The following is an 18,501-nucleotide window of genomic DNA, read 5'->3' on the forward strand; positions in this document are numbered from 1 at the left end:
GATCCGACTCTCGAACAGAAAGTTTGGAGACAAAATTTATTGCTGATTATAGTGAAATGACGAGAGGACTGTTGCCCCGCTATTACAGCCAGACCACTCTTTGATTAACAAAAATAACGATTACTCGTTCTTAAATTTTGTAAACATCCGCTGTTATGAAAGATATGAATTTGGAGCTCCTCTCTCAACCAGCTTGACCCCAAAATACTTCTTTTGCAGTTAACTTGGTCAAATCTTAGGTGTGTGACAAAAATTTAATACTATAACTTCACTAATTTGAGGCAAAATTTTTAAACTGTGGTATTCTAATATGGATGCAACCAACAGATGGAAAAAAGGTAGTTGGATGTTCATTATAAAAGGCTATGATTTCAATATTGTTAAAACAAATATGTTATGAACACCCTCACAATTCCTTCTTATTACAATGTTGAATATTCTAACAAATTTTCTTATAATTTTGAAATCCGACAAAAAAAAATAGATCTTACTTACATTTTACAGTTTATAGTGCTGTTCCAAATCCTGAACTGGTCAATTGTAAGGAAACCCTATCCACTTCGGCCCTCCAACTACCATAAAACGAGGTTTCTACAAAAAAAAAAAAAAATGTTGCAAGTAAACATTGTAGACCCAATATTAATTTACTTAAGAGTACTTACTTCTTAACAGTACTTAAGTTTTAATGGAAAGAGTTTGGGCCTTTTTTGAGTAGCATCAGTAGTGATTAATTCCTTGAGTAAAACGTAAGTATGGTTAAGCAATTTTGCTCATGAAAATTTACTAACGCGACTCATGTATTACCAGAATGAAATTTAATGTTTAATTTTTCATTAAAAAATACATACGTAAACGAAACCTAACTGAATAGATTTTTTGCCCACTTCTCTGCATTCCCTATTGATAAAAACACATTGTGAGTGTCTGAACTTGAATCGCAATTATTTTATTATAATTATACATGTTTTGTGACACTATACCTGAAGTTGCTTTTTGGAGGGTTCTTGGAAAGTTTTATTAATCTATTGGGTCAATTAATTTATAGAAGAGAGATTGAATCTAAATGGAAAAATCTCTTCTTCATCTTCTTTTCTTTAAATTTATCCATCCTTTTTTACTTATCTATGTCATTAACTGATAAGAAATTTGAAGGAGGTGTTTCCAAGAAGGATGGTAATTGTGAACTGATTATTTTTAGTAATGAATCAAAACTCTGGAATATAAGATTTACCCGAAAGTTTATCCAGGAAGAGAAAACAGTTTTCTCAAGATTCAGTTTAACTGTTAAAACTAAGATATTGTTCTGCTAATTAGTTTAGCAATAACATTTACAGTTACTGAGTTGATTGTATACAAAATAATATCGATTAATTTTCCTGTAAAGTTAACTTTTGAGATTTTACTGTAGAAATTTCTTTTAAGATTTCCCTGAATAAGATAATATGTTTTAGTATTTCAAGCATTTGCATTTGCGTGAAAGCGAATATCACAAAGATGCTAAGATAGAAACATTTCTTTCTTTTAATTCATAAATTGGTTCAGTAAAGTTTTGAAACAATTTCTTCATAGTTGGAATTCTAGTGATTTATTGTCTAGTAATGTTTAACTGGTGGAGAGTCCGTACACCACATTTAAGTGGAACATTATACATACAGTGGGTCAAAAAAGTATTCACACCAAGTTTTTTTACTTTATCTACTGAACTTTTGTTTCAAGGATGACTACTTGTTCAGCACTGAAATCGAAGATAGTAACAATAAATTCAATACTCTCATTTTCTTTTATAAACATAAAGAATTGATTAAAAAACCGAAAAATAATTTATTGTATGCAAAATAAGTATTCATACAGCTGATGATTTTGAATTTAAGCTTTATTTATTATATACATATTTTAGGTACAGGGAGGCTAGCGTCCAAATTGATATTAGGAAGCTCGAATTGGGATAAATACTGGTTCTTATTATCAGTTGATTGAGATGGGGCGAGAATCAGCCGAATTAAATTCCGTGATTAAAGATAAAATTGAGGCGCTACTTCAGCAAGGGTTTAGTTATCGCCACATGGGGGGGGGGGGAACTTACATTATCTTATACGACCGTCCAGGATATAATTAAAGAGTTTAGGACAAGTTCTACTAATAACGCAAGACGTTCTGGGAGGCCGAGAAAAGTTTCTGTGAGAGGAACGCCCAATCTGGTGCGGCAAGTTTCCAATAATCCCATGATAAGTGCACGCCAACTCTTGGAAAGCCTCGCGTCAACTTCAGGGACCCTTGTTACGCCATAGACATCCGAAATCGCCAGTATGCAGCGGGCTACTATAGTAGAACTGCAAGGAAGAAACCATTCATTATTGAAATCAATAGGATGAAGAGACTGGATTTCGCTCGGAAGTTTGCCAATAAGCCGCTGGAATTTTGGAAAAATATAATCTACTCTGATGAGAGCTAATTCAATATTTTTTGGATCCGATGGATGAAATATTTTTCCAGAGAAGACCTCATAACCAATTTAACCAAATCATGGGAAGAAATCACGTCTCAAGAGAAACTAAACCTGGTGGAATCTGTGCCAAGGGGGCTTCAAGCAATAACAAATGCAAAGGGATTGCATAGAAAATATTAGGTCTTTAGTTTAGCGTTAATTATAACATATAACATTCAGACTGAGTGTATGAATACTTATTTTGCATACAATAAATTATTTTTCGGCTTTTTAATCAATTCTTTATGTTTATATAAGAAAATGAGAGTATTAAATTCATTGTTACTATCTTCGATTTCAGTGCTGAAGAAATAGTCATCCTAGAAACAAAAGTTCAGTAGATAAAGTAAAAAACCTTAGTGTATGTATACTTTTTTGACCCACTGTATGTTCCATACATTATATGATGTATATGGGTTTTAATTATTTTAGGCAATCAAGAGTGCGAAGAAAAAAAAAAATACCTTTTGGCTTTTCTTTTTTTTTAAAGGAATGTTGCTTTTAGTAGATATCTGAAAAGTTGTGATTTACACTTTCTTGTAAAGAATGATTTTATTATCAAATGAATTTTTACAATATTGAAGCTAACTACTTTTATAGTGAAAGTTTTAAGGTTCAAGAAAATTTCCTCACTTAACTCTATGCTTTTAAAAATATAAAAAGTCTGTTTTAATTTATGAATTCACTAAGACTAAATTGTTTTTAATTTCTGGTTCTAGAAACATTTCCATTTATAAATTTAAAAAAAGATGGAAGTCACATTTTTCCTGGTGGGTGTTTTTCCTTAACAGTAACATATGTTTAAAATGTTACATTTTTTCTAAAGTTTATTTAATTGGTTACCGCACTTACCTTAGACATATATTTTTTTAAAAAAGGAACATTAATATTTACTCTCCATCAAAATAGACATATAGATACATATAATAGTTTTAGGGTTAAAATTTGAATGAGTTTTCGCGCTTTAAGAAACATGGGTGGAGTAAGCTGCAATTAATTCTTACACAGGCAGCGCTAGTGTTGAACGAGTTGGCAATGCTATTTGAAACATGTAAGCGCTTTTGTAATCTTCAATGACAGTGTTTTCATTTTTTCTAAAGAAAACAACGTTTTATAAATTTTTTTATTCGTAAATCATTAATTTTTCATACATTTTATGGTAAACACATATCACTGATCTGGCCGGTCCTTCCCCACTTAGCCTAAAGAAACAATTTTAACCAACCAGAGTATTGCGAGTAAGTGGATGACGGTATTTTGTTAACTGTCAAAATGGCTACGGATCAAAAAACAACAAGCTCAGAAGATAGTGGTTTTCTAATTAATATATTTTATGAAATATTTACAAGTCCGTTAAATTTATGTCTTGTTGGTATAATATCATTTCTTGTTTATAAAATTATTAAAAGCCGACGGTCTTTAACAACAATATATGAACATGTGGAACCAGAATTACCTAAAATGAAGAAAAGAGACTTTACTTTAGAAGAATTGAAAGAATTTGACGGTACTGGATCTGAAGGAAGAGTATTAGTTGCAGTGAATGGAAAAGTGTTTGATGTTACGAAAGGAAAGAGGTTTTATGGCCCTGGTGAGTTTTTGTGTCAGTTTTAAATTTATTTTGTCTTTTAATAGTAAAGTATGTAATTAATTTATTTGCAGCTAATAACAAGGAGCAATTTTATTAAAAACTTGAACCCATTTGTGTATATGTTCTTTAATATTCATTACTGTGATTATAATTCGATGCTTTCAGCACTTATCATTTCCGACATCAATAGCTTTTGACATGTATTTTAAAACATGAATTTTACTTAAAGCGAGTCATAAAACGAAAGTTGCCTTATCACTTTACAGAAATTACGCTTGAACGGCTACCCTAATTTCAATTCGTTCGTCCATTATTCATTAAACAATGAATTATTCATAAAATTCATATAAGAAATTGTGAAACCTCAGTTCGACCCAACTAACATTGCTTTACATAAAACAAAATTAGTAAATTCTATATGAAGCAGCAGTCGTTTTTGTCAGATGTATTATCTTTTTTCTGTAAAGAAAGGAGTGAAGATTCGTACGTAAAGATTTTGATAAATTCACTCGTACAAAATAAAGATTATCTCACATTGAATTTATTATTCATTTACAAGAATATTTTCGTTCCTTAAAATGACCAAAATTTCGTACGATCCAATTCGATAACAAGAATGCATCTTAATTTTTTAGGAAATTAAGTCACTCCTAGTTCAAACAAATTCGAAATTATTTATTCTAATTTATTACAACATTATATTTTCTTCTTTTAAAAATTAATATAATATCTTTTAGGTGATGTCAGTACAAATGTTCTTTAAGTGTTGTTTTGACCCTGAAGTGTCTTAATTTCTCTTTCCAAATCCAAGGTCGTGTAAACTTTATAGTAATTCTTTAAAATAAAATTCAAAACATTTCTATTTTCATATTGAAAAACTTAGTTAAAGAACGCGCCGGCAAGTTATTTATTAATTAATCTTTCAAAACAAGAACTTGACGTAGATAGTGAACAAATTTCGGAGTCGTAAATAAAAATAACATGTTCACTTCTATGGACTTTAAGAACTGCTGAATCATTTACTTAAAAATAATTACGAGTTTGACTGACCTTAAATTTATTCCCGTTATGCCGTTGAATCTACTTTTACCGTTTCTATTGTGAGTGAACTCCTAATGTTCTAAAAAATTGAAATAATTAATTACATTTTTAAAAAAACAGTAAGTATTGACAAGTAAGTAAAGACAAAACAGTAAGTATTCGTTAAGTAACTCTATTTTTGCATAAGTAATCAAAATCAGTAGATGTAATAAACTGTAACTTGTAAGAATAAGTCACATTTTAGACTCAATTGTGACTTATTTTCACATTAAATAATATCAGGCGGGAATTGGCGAGTCAGTTCTAAATTTGAATCATTTTTTTAAAAACAACCATTACCCAATTATCGCACCAAATAAGTCCTTTCGGATGAAATGGTGCTGTTACTGAAGGTAACTGGTTTAATCTTCTTATTTTTGCAGTGGTATTTACCATTTTACCTTAATCATTCTTATCAGTTTTTTCTTAATTAACAATACCTGCCTTAACTAAATTCACGAAGCTTTCTCGTACTATAATTATCTATAGTGTTCGCCAACCATCAGGATCTGCCAATATCTATCTGAGAATGCAAATTTATACGTACTGTTAACAGATTCATCCATAACGGATTTTTTGGCAGTAACTAAACGAGAAACAGTGTAACTCAGAGTCAAGTATGCTGTACAACCAAAATGTAGGTTATTATTTAAATAAAGTTCTCTTATAAATCGAAGGATTTAGTATTGAATAATAGCTTAGTTTCAGGACAAGATTTAAAAATTTGGCTTCCCCTTCAACATTCTGTATTTGTGAAAATAATGATATAGAAGAAATTTTAAATTTATAAAGATTCAAAGCGGTTTCCTTCAGACGATATTTTTGTTATGTTATTCTAATGCTGTTTCAATTATGCCTTTAGGAGGCCCTTATGCTGCTTTTGGAGGACGAGATGCCTCAAGAGGTCTTGCAACATTTTCAGTTACCGGAGGTAAAGAAGATTATGATGATCTTAGTGACCTGAATACCATGGAAATGGAATCAGTCAAAGAATGGGAAATGCAATTTACAGGTACTTAAAACTCAGCGTTTTCTTTCCTTATAAAGATGAAAATTAGTAGATGGTAATTCGTGAGATGAAGGGAATAATTTTAACCAGGTATTTAGATCTGTTAATGAGCTAGTTAAATATAATAGATGTGGTACTTAGTTTTCTTATAAGATATTGAACTTGAAGCTTAATTCTTAAGGATAAAATTATACTTGTTTCATAAGACGTGTAAAGGACTAATTAGCCGACTCTCAACTTATTTTAGTCCAGTCTTGATCTTAGCGCAAATTGAATATTCCTAAAGGTGATTATCAAATTGGCGCCATTAAGAAGATTCTTTTTCATTAACGCTTTGTTGTAAGAATATACAGATTGGGTTCATCAAATGTGTTTGTGTTTAATCGATTTCCGTATCTAAAGTTATGACTTACGCCTAAACTTGGTTGATGATTACAAAAGTGAGGTGTTTTAGCGTAGGAAAACAAATCTTGCGCTTTCAACCCAATTTATTTATTGTAAGAACAAAACTAGGAATTTTCAATTCCCTTGGTTTAGAATATTATTTCTTTTTTTTTCATAATCGTTTATGATTAATTATAATAATCGGTGCTGTAGCTATTGCTGAGCTTTGGCCTCCTCATCCGCTTCCACTAGTCATCTTTATTTGTTGCATAACTTTTCACTTCTTACGTGAAGTGGTTTACTGGCATTTTCACTGACTCCATCCGTCCATCTCAATTAGGGTCTACATAATTGTCTAATTCGGTGTAGTTCCTCCTCCTTTAGACACTTTTTCACACGATATCCTACCATCTGAGCCTGCCAAGTTTGATCGTTTTAACCATGTCTGCTTCCTAGAAAATATGAAGTAATTCTTTCTTCTCTTACAAACCGATTCTTCTCAGTCTGGGCCGTAGATTCACCCACCATTTCGTGTATTTTGACATTACCCAGGCCTCAGTACCATGCTTAAGCATTGGCCGGATTAGTGTTTCATACAGGGTGAGTTTTGTCCTTGAATTTAATTTGTTCCTCATTTGCCTATTCAGCCCAAACGTAGCTTCTATCAGCCAGCATTTTATTTCCAGAGAAACATAGATATCACTGGCGACCACGAATCGTACAAAATTATTAATATATTTGTAGAGTTGATCTTTAAAAAAATATCAACATTAAATACGTTTGATTTCTTAGGTAGGTAATGTTCCACTATAGTCTTCGGGAAAAAAACTCATTGTGTTTAGCCTTTTAAAAATGGTTAAAAGTATTTTCTATGATCCTAGGTTTTGTTATCTATCTTAATTACATATCTATCTCACATATTCTCCAAATACTAATGGTCAGTGATTGCCGTTCAATCAAAAGACTGATTTCATTACTACTGAAACATAGTGCACAATGGCTGAAAAATACTTCCGTTAAAGAGTCCTTGCCCCTGATTAGTTCTTCCTTCCCTTGTCAACTAAAACAAGAATACAACCAGAAAAAGTTTTCTTATAAAAAGTTAGTCTTATCAATAGAAAACAAAAGGAATTTATTTTTGTGGTGGTTGCCGTAGGTATAAGCAGTTAGTTTTCTTTAAAAAAAATTGTTTTATGTGCTCCTCAATCTACTGTTTTTTTTTTTTAATTAAGGTTTTTCCAAAGTAACCTTTTAGAATTTAGAAGACAGAATTAAATAATTAATTTTAGATTTTTATGGGTACAGTTAAGTATTTTGGATGTCCAAGATTTAAAGAAATATCTCCATCGTATGGAAAAATGTTAATCCATCCAAAGATTCTTATTAAAGTGAAATATTCACTACTGGCTGTGATTTAAAAACATTATGATGTAACCCGCGGGGTTTCCCCAGGTTCCTGGGTGAATGTCTAATAAAGTGCTTCTTACGGTGTAGTTGATTTAAAATAATGAAACATTTCATTTAATAATTATTTTTAATTATTACAGAGAGGTATGAATATGTTGGAAAACTACTCAAACCTGGTCAAAAGGCTACAAGTTATTCTGACGATGAAGAGGATGAGCCCAGTCAACAAGAAACAAGTGAAAAATCGAAAGATGAGTGATTTTGCTTTACCCTACAAAAATTCAAAAAAGAAGATATGGCTTCCACGAAATAAAAAATAAAAGCACTCAAAAAAATATATTAAGAAAACCATTAAAAAAAATTAAATAAATAACCAACCGTTGGGAGAGTAAAAAAATAAAACGAATTTTTTTTTAACAAAAAAAAAAGCACACATGAGGGGGTGAAAAGGGAAGATGAGCTAATTTTTGTATTTAAAAAAAAGAAGTCAAATTTTACAATTTAAAAGAAAAGAAAACTGGTCAAAATATGCCTTGTAAATTTAAAAAAAAAAAAAAAATGTATGTGTTACCAAATTTAAATTATTATAAAAAAAAAGGAAAAAATCAGTTTTATTTTCTCCGGCAGTCCTCTAACTGCCTCACAAAATACAAAAATTAAATCGATAGAAAAAAAGTAATTTAAGATTTTTTTATGAAGATGATTTTTTAAAAAGAAAATGATAGAAATTGAATCTATGGTTTTTTAAATTCTTTATTCTTGAAACAGTAGAGTTTTCTTTAATTCTAACGGTTTTAATGTTTTATTTATTCATCTTGAAGATTGGTTCTTTTGTCAAATGTGTAGTACACACGTAAACGGAACACAAAATTTTCTTTACTACACGAATCCCACAATCTTCTGAAGATGGAGGAAAAAACCACAAAATTGAATAGAATTAAGAAAACAAAGCACGGTGTGGGATTTAATCAAAGATATTGTAAAAGAGTGCTGTCTGTATAAATGTATACACATGTATGTATTCAAATTTTGTTTGGTATCATTGATTATAATTTTAGAGGAACCATCATTGGAATCAACCAGGTTAAATAATGTAAAAAGCAGACCTACCGTTTAATTATTTTATACTATTTGGGCTATTTTTGTTTTTTTGCTAAGTGAATTTTTGATACATTTGAATAAATAAATGGTTATTTAGCATAATAGCTTTAGCCTGGCAAAACGGAAATTTTGTGCCTTTATGTTCCACCTGTATGTCTAACTTACTGTAGTGTTTGTTTAGGTGGACTATCTCGTAGAACATAAATGGGAATCGGTTTTTGATTTATTGCTGGCTCACTCCGTCCTCCACTGAGTTAATAAATCTGGGTGAACGCTCACACGACCTTCTCTAGACCTCAGTTTTCGTAATTAAATCTTCTTGAAACTAACAGTTACCGAGTTTGTTCGAAAAATGTCGATGAGTTCAACATTTTATATGTTCGCTTCAAAATTTTATATATATAAAAAAAAATGTTCTTAAAAATCTCTCATGGCACTTTTCCGTGAACCAATTATTTTCTTCTTGTTTCACATTTAATCGTTATTAATATTTAATAAATGATTATTCCATAAATAACACTGAAATGGCGCTTTACGGAAAGTAGCACAATCACCCCCCGTTCGGTTGGTTGATTTTGTGTAAAAACATTCGGCTTATAACATTCCAATGGTATCTTCTATACCAGGATATCAAGTTTGAACTACCTGCGATTTTTCGTTTTGTGTTATGCTTACCATAGTCTTACATATTTACAGATCAATTTATTTAAAAAAAAAAAAAAAAAAAACACATTTTTTGGATCCAGAAATCCTCAAAACGGATATTTCCTTGTGAAATTCTAATTTCCTGTTTAATTTCGAGACATTGTAAACGTTCATAGGCGTATTTATTTATTTTCAGAATATAAGTGACGTGCTTCCTTCCACTGAGCCCACAAAGCCTGCGCTACCACTTCGCCAGTTCTTTTGTTATTTATTAGACTTTATTAAGTCTAGTGAGAGGCTCCTGGGTCCAAAGTATGACGGCCTGGATTTTTCTTCGCCGATATCAAGCTATATGATGCAATGAACAATAAAGCCATGAGATAAGCATGCATCCCTTAGTAAGCAATAGGCCAGTTTCATTCAAATGGCCAGCTGGTCAAGTGGCTAAATATTTTTCGGAATCCATTTCACATTTACTCTTGCCTCTTGCACGTAAACTACCTGATAAGGTTTTTATCTTGATAGATGTATGTAGTATTTCATTATCAAAAGCTACTTTTATGGTCAGTAGTTATGATTTGAGAGCTTTAAATGTGGGTTCAGTCTTCCCAGATAGGCTCTTGTTGATGATCCGACAATTATGTTAGTTTACTATTAAAAAAACAACAATAACAACAAAATAGCACACAGTAATGTAAGATAATCTGAAATAAAACGAACAAAATTTATGCGCCCAGCAATTAATATTTAATTAATTAATTAAATACTCAGCTAGCTAGACAAACAGCTGTTTGCCCTAAATAACCATTTACTTTCGAAAGTTTTTCCGCAGTGCTGGAAAACTTCAGAGACTATTTCACACAAAGCCTCTGCTTAATTTTTTTGTTTTTGGTTTAAGATCTTTACTTTAACTTTTGTATTTTTTATGTAAAGCGCAGGAAAATACAGAAAATATCTCTGAAATTTACTAACACCCTAGAAAGCTTCAGATTTTAGTTAAATTTTGCTAGTGAAAAATGATAGTCATTTTTTACTTATTTTGTTGGTGAAAAAGTTTTATATGTAAAAAAAAAATGAGGTAGGTCTTATCAAATTTGTTGTACCTCGCAATGTATTTGTTTTTTTTTTTTGTAATGTGTATGAAAATATTAGGAAAAGTCTCCACTGTAATTTAAAAAAAAAAAAGATTAAATGCCATATTTTTTTTTATAAAAGTTCATGTAAAAAAGAAAAGTTTAGAGTATGACATAGTAAAAAAGAAGATTAAAAAACCCAAAACAAAATGTGTATCAAAATAGACTTATCTAGGTTTTATTTTAAAAAAAGAAAAGATAAAAAAGAAGTAATTCTAATTTTGAAAACAAGATTTCATATTGAAGACTGGTAGTAGGTTTATATTTTATATATATAGGTTTTTTTTTCTAAATCACCATATGTTTTTATATTTATTTTATTATCATTAATCTAAAATCGTCGCTATTGTACTGACATAATATTTGTGGTTAGCCCAATATTATGATTACAAATCTATTCTTTGTGTTTACAAAACATTTAAGTGCACAGAACAAATGATTTTTAGGAAGATTTCAAATTGTTTTGTTGGTGGGTATTGTTTTTCCTACGAAAATCTGCCGAGAAACCAGGTGCCATTTTTAAAAGCCCGTTAACATATTTTGATGTGGAATAAATAATATCGGAGTCCTTACTACTGACTGCTCTTGGCAAACCGTTAACATAATACAAACTTTTGCTACTTACGTTTTCCTCCATCGGTGATAAGTAAAAAATGATAAGGCATTCCTTATTATCGTAAGGCAACAGTTTAAGCGATAGCTTAAAGCAGAGTGTTTCAGAAGTCTTTACCGAAAAAAAAAAAAAAAAACGCGTTTTGCAGATTATCGTGTAATCAGAGACTGGTATTGGAAGTCACGTAATTGTTCATTCATTTCTCACGTTTTTTTCTGTTTATTAGTTTTTTGTTTCGTTTTATTGCGGTACTTTTTACAAGAAATAGCAAATTCATTCAGTTTCTAAGTGTGTAATTTAAAAGTTCTATTTTGCCTCTCTTTTGTGGCAATTTTGTTTCTAATGGGCAAATCTCACCAATTAATGCCATGAGTAAATAACAATTGTTTGATAGGTGTATTTAAAGTTTGCCTGTGGTTTCGCGCTTCATTCAAACAATTGTACACACTTGTAACTTCCGCTGCGAATGTGAGTTTGAAGAATATTGAGGTGTGTGAATATTGTTAGCTTTAGTAGGCTGGAGATATTAGCAAGAATGCTGAAAGCTCAGAAGAAAGTGATAATTCAGTACAGCCTATGGACACGCTAAACCGCGTGTTTAATAATTGTATGCGTCGGTAGACTGCCTTCAGCAGATACTATGTTGTACATTGTATAATGGATGTTTAACATAAGTTGTTCAGAATCCCTACTTTGATTCGTTTTTTAAAAAATAAAACAGCTCTCGATTGTTCTGTAACGCTTCTTTGTATATTTAAGTAAACACCTTTATTTACCACGGAAACTAAAAAAGTATACGCCAGGCAAATTCCCCCTACAATAAACTACTAATAAACAAATAGGACACTCGCAGGGATGCTGTAATCCCGTGATGAAGGAAAAGTCTACTTTCAATTTATCCATGACGAGGCATGCTTCTAGAGAGACTCAATAATTTTTTGCATAAATTTAATCCCGTATTAAAAAAAAAAAAAAAAAAGTTTGCCCGCAAAGTTAGGATATTAATCAGAAAAAAAATCAATAACTTTTCTGAAAATTTCCGATCAATTTTATCAAAAACTACTTGAATTTTGCTTCTGAAATTTAGCTGAAGCACAAATTTTAACAAAGAAAATTTGTAAGAGAAAGTAAAATCTTTTTCTTTTATTTTTCATAAGAGAAATAATTGGTCGTGTTACTTAATTAATATTTTTCCCTCCCCTTAATAAATTCAAATATAAAATTCATCAGAAATACTTCCATGTAAAATCATTTTAGAGACTGCCATTTAAATGGAAATAGTAAAATTAAAAGCGTAAAATTGTTATTGTTTCATTAGATTTCTTTTTATTTTTATTTTTGTAACATGTTATTTTTATTTATTACTATTATTTTTGTTGTCAATTAACATTATGTAAAAGAGAGTAATAAACGCACTGTTATAAATTCTAGATTTAAGTTAAGTGTAAATGTGGGTTGTTGCGAAGTTAAGTTTTGAGATATTTGTTGTAAAAAATTATAAAATTCCCTAAAAGTACGGCCAGTTTATGTAATAATCTAATTTGTTTGCTGTGTGTACATTGCATTACCAGTAAGAATTCATCTTGACGAGCTAGCTTTTTTTTTTTGGTTTTTACGCGAAGTTTGATACCTCGGAAGGTTCTTTGGCGTCCTGCACATTGGTAGTTGTGTCACGAGAGTTGATGGCCCCTAAAGATTAACCGTAGCTCTCTTCTGATCCTATAAGTATTATGTTGTACATTAAAATTGTAAATCTAGAGTGAATAAGTTTTAGAAATGGTTACTTACTTTCCGTTTTTTGGTTAGGATTGGTGGGTCCTGTTCTAGAAACTAAGTGACAGGTTATAAAATACGTTCCCAATTCTCAAGTCACATTCATTCCTAGCGCTGTACCAACCCAAGGTGATTCCATTGAGAACCCTAAAAAAAAAGGGATAAAGTCAGGATAACGTCTACATTGATCATTCGCTCTTTACTGGGTATTGATCAGTTAGTGACAGAACTGCTAGGATGAGTGCCCTCACCTTGACCAACCAAGACCGGTGAGTTGGACAACAAATGCTGTTTTTTTTTTGTTGTTTTTTTTAGTGCATCTGCCCAAAAAGCTCCAATGGCAATGGGTGAACCGCTTGGATAACGGGGTTTTATTCTGTTCAGGAAAATATTCAGTTATTGAATCGATTTCAGTTAGTATCAGAAAGATTCCACAGTATAGATATTGAACTTCTCAATGTCATATTTTTTCAACAAATGAAAATTACCCACAATAATTACTGTTTGTAAACACCTTTATTTAATTCATATACCACGGAAACTAAATAAGTATACGCCAGGCAAACTCCCCTACACTAAACTACTAATAAATAAATAGGACACTCGCAGGGATGCTGTAATCCCGTGATGAAGGAAAAGTCTACTTTCCATTTATCCATGCCGAGGCATACTTCTTGAGAAACTCAATAATTTTTTGCATAAATTTAATCCCGTATTAAATAAAAAAAAAAGTTTGCCCGCAAAGTTGGGATATTAGTAAAAAAAAAATCAATAACTTTTAAACTTTTACAGTAGGCGGAGGGTTTCTCCGAAACGGCTAAAATATGAAATGGGCTTAGTACAGTTAGGATACATATTTTTTTTAGGCGAAAAGATGATTCAACGGTTTATTAGTGGTAAAGCCAAAAATAAGTTTGGGAAAATGTTTTAAGAGTTGAAACATCCCATAGACTTATGGCCAATGTTAGGTTTCCGTTAATTACTCTATTTAGGAAGTAGTGCTCTTTTTAAAGAACTATCTACCACTCTTCCTCCTCACAAATGGGAAGTGTTCAATTCGTCGTAATTCAATGCATCGATGATAGAAACAAAGAGTACAGCTCTTCCCAATGCAGTAGGTTGAATTGAAGTCAAACTTTTCTCTTCATTTATTGCCCATTTATTTATAGCTAACTCTATTTATTATTAAAGCATTTTACGCTTGCTTGATAAGCCCTGCTTAGATAGACAAATCTTTGCTAATGAAATTCGGAGAAACAGTTGAAGCAAGATTGCTCTATCTCATTCAATGCTTGTATCTCAAAGCTTTCCAACGTGACCCACATTGTTCTCTGTTCTTTTTGTTTTCTTAAAAAGTACTCCCCCTGTTTCTTATTTTAGCATCAAATTTTACTAAAACTATATATATTAGGGTGACTGGTTCGTAACTTTTGTTTTATTTAGAAAAATGTATATGTATTTATTTGTACGTTATTATATTATTATATATATATATTTAAATATTTTGGGTTTTGGAATTTACTAAAATAATTAAGCATAATAAAATAAAAATTCTCAATTATTAGTTTTCTTTTCAATGTAGGCTTACATTTTGTGCGCAAAAAAAAAATTAATTTAAGCATTTTTGTTTTTTTAAATACCTTACCTGTAAAATGTTTTATTTTGAATTTATAAAGTGTTTGGAAAACAGGAATACAAAATTAGGATAGTGTATTTGAGAAAATCAAAATAAAACGTGCAATTTATTGAGGTTATTAAGATGAATTTTTCTTCAAATTTCAATTCATATGAACTGAAAATAAAGCACTATAATTGGGCTATATTGAACTATTGGGCTCCTTGATATTTTTGTATACAAAGAGCGTTGTAAAAAATGAAATGACTGGTAAAAAAGAAAAAGAAAAACAAATTTTAATTATATTTTTAGTAAAATACCAATTTATATGTATATATTTAAATATGAAATATCTTCCATAATAAAAAAATCTTAATGAATAAGTCTAATAAAGATGTAATAAAAATATATATTTATTTTTTCAAAAACAATTCCATAATCCTGGCCTTTCTGTTTTTACCCGTCTCCTAAGAATTCCTAAAAAACTTACCAACAGAAGATACAGTAACTAGGCATAAGTAAAAATGCTGCATCTATTTATTTTTGAAGATTAAGGTGAATATTAATAAAGATGTATAAAAAGATACAGCATCAAAATTTAAGAAAAAATGCTGCATCTATTTATTTTTAATGATTTAGGTGAATATTAAAGATGTACAAGTATCTGGGAATTATGGTGTTTAAAAGATAATTTTCCCAAAGTATTATTTTTGTAAATTTTAATTAGTAAGATCAAAGGCATAGAAGAGATTATGCTAATAATGTGAAAGACGCCTTTTTTGCAGTCCCCCTTTCCCATTCTTTTTTCCTTTTGTTACGCAATATAACTTATGGACTGTGGAGGGTGGATCGATGCATGATGAAGAAGCTGATCTGCTCTGATCCACGAAGTTCATTTCATTGCAAAACGAATAATTTAGTCAGTCATTTTAGTAGCAAATCACAAACTTTTTAAATCCACCTTTGTAATTAAAAGGAAAATAAATACCTTATCAATCTATTTCCATTTCAAAATACCTCCGAAGTTTCTGGTACATTCTAGGCTAGGTCTTACAAGAAAAAATCGGAATGCAGGTAAAAATATAAGAAAACAAGGAAATATATTAAAATTTATAATTTTTTAATTCATAAACTTTTACAATAACTACAACTACAATAAAACATAGTTAACAAAAATTTCTCAGAAGGATCGGTGTGTTTAGAGAATAACCAAGTTCAAAGCTTAATTTATTCAAATTCAAAGCTTAATTTATAAACCACCTATACTGAAAAATACATCGCTAATACATACATTATACCAGTTAAAAAGTAATCCAATTCACCAATTTGAACGTAAACTTAATAAATTATTTATAGAAATTAAACACTATCAAAAACAGAATTTCTAACACCATCTCAAAGTTAGCTGCAAGATGGAGTAATTACTCTTCGTCTATCTTCGGATAGTGACGTGAGCTATTCGGTCGCAAGCCCCCACTCGCCAATAGCTGTGCTGGATTCAGTCACGTGGGGTTGCTCGACCAATCACATCCTCCAGAACGCATTTATAGTCGGATATTTTCTGACAAGCGTAGAAAAACTTTTCATCAACAGCCGCCATTTTGGTTACGGAGAGTGAGTGAAAATAACATTTTATTTCCAAATATTAACTGTATTTTTCTCCTAATGTACACATATTTATTAAGGCCGGTGTGTTATTTATGGTGTATTTTACTATATAGACTACAAAAGTTGCATATATTTTTACAATAAAGTGATAAAAAAAACTATCGATAATTTACAAATACTTGGGATCATTGTGTAGTACAGAAAGGAAGATGGAGAGAGGTATGGTGTAAGCTCCTGATCAGGCCAGCTTGGGGCTTCCATTATGCCCAATGGTGTTTATTGAATCTTTTAATATGTGCCTTGTAGGATGTTTTAAACATCTAACTTGCGGCACTAAACAATTTAAGACCGCTTTATGTAGTCGGGGACAGCTATAAAAACCATGTGTAGTGGTTTTTTGAATTGTTATAAATAAAAAAAAAGTTTTAGCATTAGTGACGAATAGGCACGGCAATTGTTGTAAACAGGGGAAAGATATGGCTGAACATCTCGTCGATGGTCCGCCAAACAAGCGGCAGAAATTGGCTGATCCTTTTCAAGCACCTTCGGATTCTTCAGGTAAGTGAAATTTTAAGCTAATTTTAGTAAAAAAGTGGTATATTTTTGATGCGCACAGTGTTAAATAGATATGAAAAAAATAGTAGTTTTCTGCTTATAACAAGCCCATCCCGTAGCCTTCTTAAATGTTTCTTAGCCTGTTATATATGTCAAATATAGGCCTCGAAATTAAAAAAACAAATTCAAATTATCTCTTAAAACTAAAAACTGAAGTTGACAAATTTTGTGATAAGGGATGTAAATACAAGATTTAAAATTATTTATTCATCTCGAACAAGATGACAAGTGTCATTTTTTTACGAGTAACTGTGTTTTTTCTTTTGGTTTATGGAATGAATAAATTTTGTTTTCCTAAATTTCGAAATCTTCTTTTAAATTTTATCCTTTTAGAGTGTTTATTATTTAAAGAGATTTCTTTGTAAATTTTTATATTTCCTTTCGATTTATCTCCAAACCTGCCTATGTAGGATTAAAATTTTTTGAGAAAAAGACTTTTATTTTATTTAACTTACTTTAAATAACCTTTTTTCTTAAAATATATAAATATTGCCAAATCAATGTTTATAGCATGGCTAACTGCATGGGCATTGGTAGGTTGCATGCCTTGTATAGAATACAATTTGTAACATTCTATTAGGAGTTCCTTTAAAAAAAAAAAAAAAAAAAGTTTAAGTGGTGAATACATATTTGATAAACTAGGTCTTTTAAAGTCGTGCAATAGCCTCCCTTGCCAGTTACTTGTTGAATAAACTCCTCGTCTAAGATTTATAATAAAGCATTTAGCCAATGTTTATATGTACAAAGCTCATATTCACCAAAAGAAACATAACTTGACCGTTGGGCTTACCATTGATATTAGTTATTAAAAGATAACCACAAGGGTTTTTGTCTCGGTGCAGGCGTTATGGCGCCTGGGACTATGATGCGGCACGCGTATGGCAACTATGGCATGCCCGGCGGAGTGGCGACTCAGCAACAACATCAGTGGAACGTCCCTAAGAGAAGTAATTGGCAAAATAAGAAACAAAAACTTTATTAAAAAAAGAAGCGAAATGCATAGTAAACCGCCAACTTAGCGAAAGAGAGGCTTAAAAAAGAACATTGAGAAAACCAGAATTTTTATCTGTTCATACTAAAGTTCCAGTCTTCAAAACTATTGCTTTGTAGATTTTCTTATTAAATTAATAAATAAAAACGGTACATAAAGCAATTTTTGTTTTAAAAAATTGTTTATAGTCTATGCTTTTCTGCTTCATTACGTAAAAAAGTACTTTTTAACTTTCTTTGTTTATGTATTCATCAATTCTTCAAATTGCTATATAGAATATAAGTATGATTTGAGAAAGCAAATTTTTTGGGAGGAAGGTTATCGGCATTTTTTTAGTATTTCCAAAACTTTCTAGTTTAACATTTATTAGAGCAATTGAATCAATTCTGTCTTTATTTTTACCATGGACCTCTTTATGGACTAATGGTTTACTATAACATTTATCTCTTTT

At 30.7% G+C, this 18,501-nt stretch overlaps 2 protein-coding genes and 1 long non-coding RNA gene across 19 annotated transcripts in view; 2 read left to right on the forward strand and 1 right to left on the reverse strand.

Annotated features, from left to right (window-relative positions):
- The window catches only part of LOC141460956 (uncharacterized), a 48,977-nt gene extending 45,505 nt beyond the window's left edge, over positions 1-3,472 (reverse strand). Inside the window, exons 1-2 of the long non-coding RNA XR_012462443.1 lie at positions 3,338-3,472; positions 496-591 (exon numbers count right to left, since the gene is read on the reverse strand). This is a non-coding gene — a long non-coding RNA (uncharacterized lncRNA). The remainder of the gene's footprint in view (positions 1-495; positions 592-3,337) is intronic.
- A 33-nt stretch (positions 3,473-3,505) lies between these two features.
- Positions 3,506-14,478, forward strand: LOC141460947 (membrane-associated progesterone receptor component 1-like). Its single transcript, XM_074141472.1, has 3 exons — positions 3,506-4,076; positions 6,019-6,168; positions 8,097-14,478. The coding sequence occupies exons 1-3, from the start codon at positions 3,758-3,760 to the stop codon at positions 8,213-8,215; spliced, it is 588 nt and encodes a 195-aa protein (XP_073997573.1). The 5' UTR covers positions 3,506-3,757; the 3' UTR covers positions 8,216-14,478.
- Positions 14,479-16,350: 1,872 nt separating this feature from the next.
- nej (CREB binding protein nejire) overlaps positions 16,351-18,501 on the forward strand; it is a 42,995-nt gene continuing 40,844 nt past the window's right edge. For 12 of the 17 annotated variants that reach the window (XR_012462423.1, XM_074141388.1, XM_074141390.1 and 9 more), the window contains exons 1-2: positions 16,353-17,002; positions 17,902-18,006. Coding sequence is in view for 16 of the 17 variants with exons in the window: in XM_074141388.1 (XP_073997489.1) it covers positions 16,921-17,002; positions 17,902-18,006 (187 nt within the window). In the remaining variant the exon portion in view is untranslated. Of the gene's footprint in view, positions 17,003-17,901; positions 18,007-18,501 lie in introns of all 17 variants that reach the window. The other 5 variants (XM_074141396.1, XM_074141404.1, XM_074141405.1 and 2 more) reach the window with 2 other exon arrangements.

Source organism: Rhodnius prolixus, unplaced genomic scaffold, assembly GCF_049639745.1.
Source record: "Rhodnius prolixus isolate KJV_2025 unplaced genomic scaffold, Rpr scaffold_6, whole genome shotgun sequence".
Classification (NCBI taxonomy): domain Eukaryota; kingdom Metazoa; phylum Arthropoda; class Insecta; order Hemiptera; family Reduviidae; genus Rhodnius; species Rhodnius prolixus.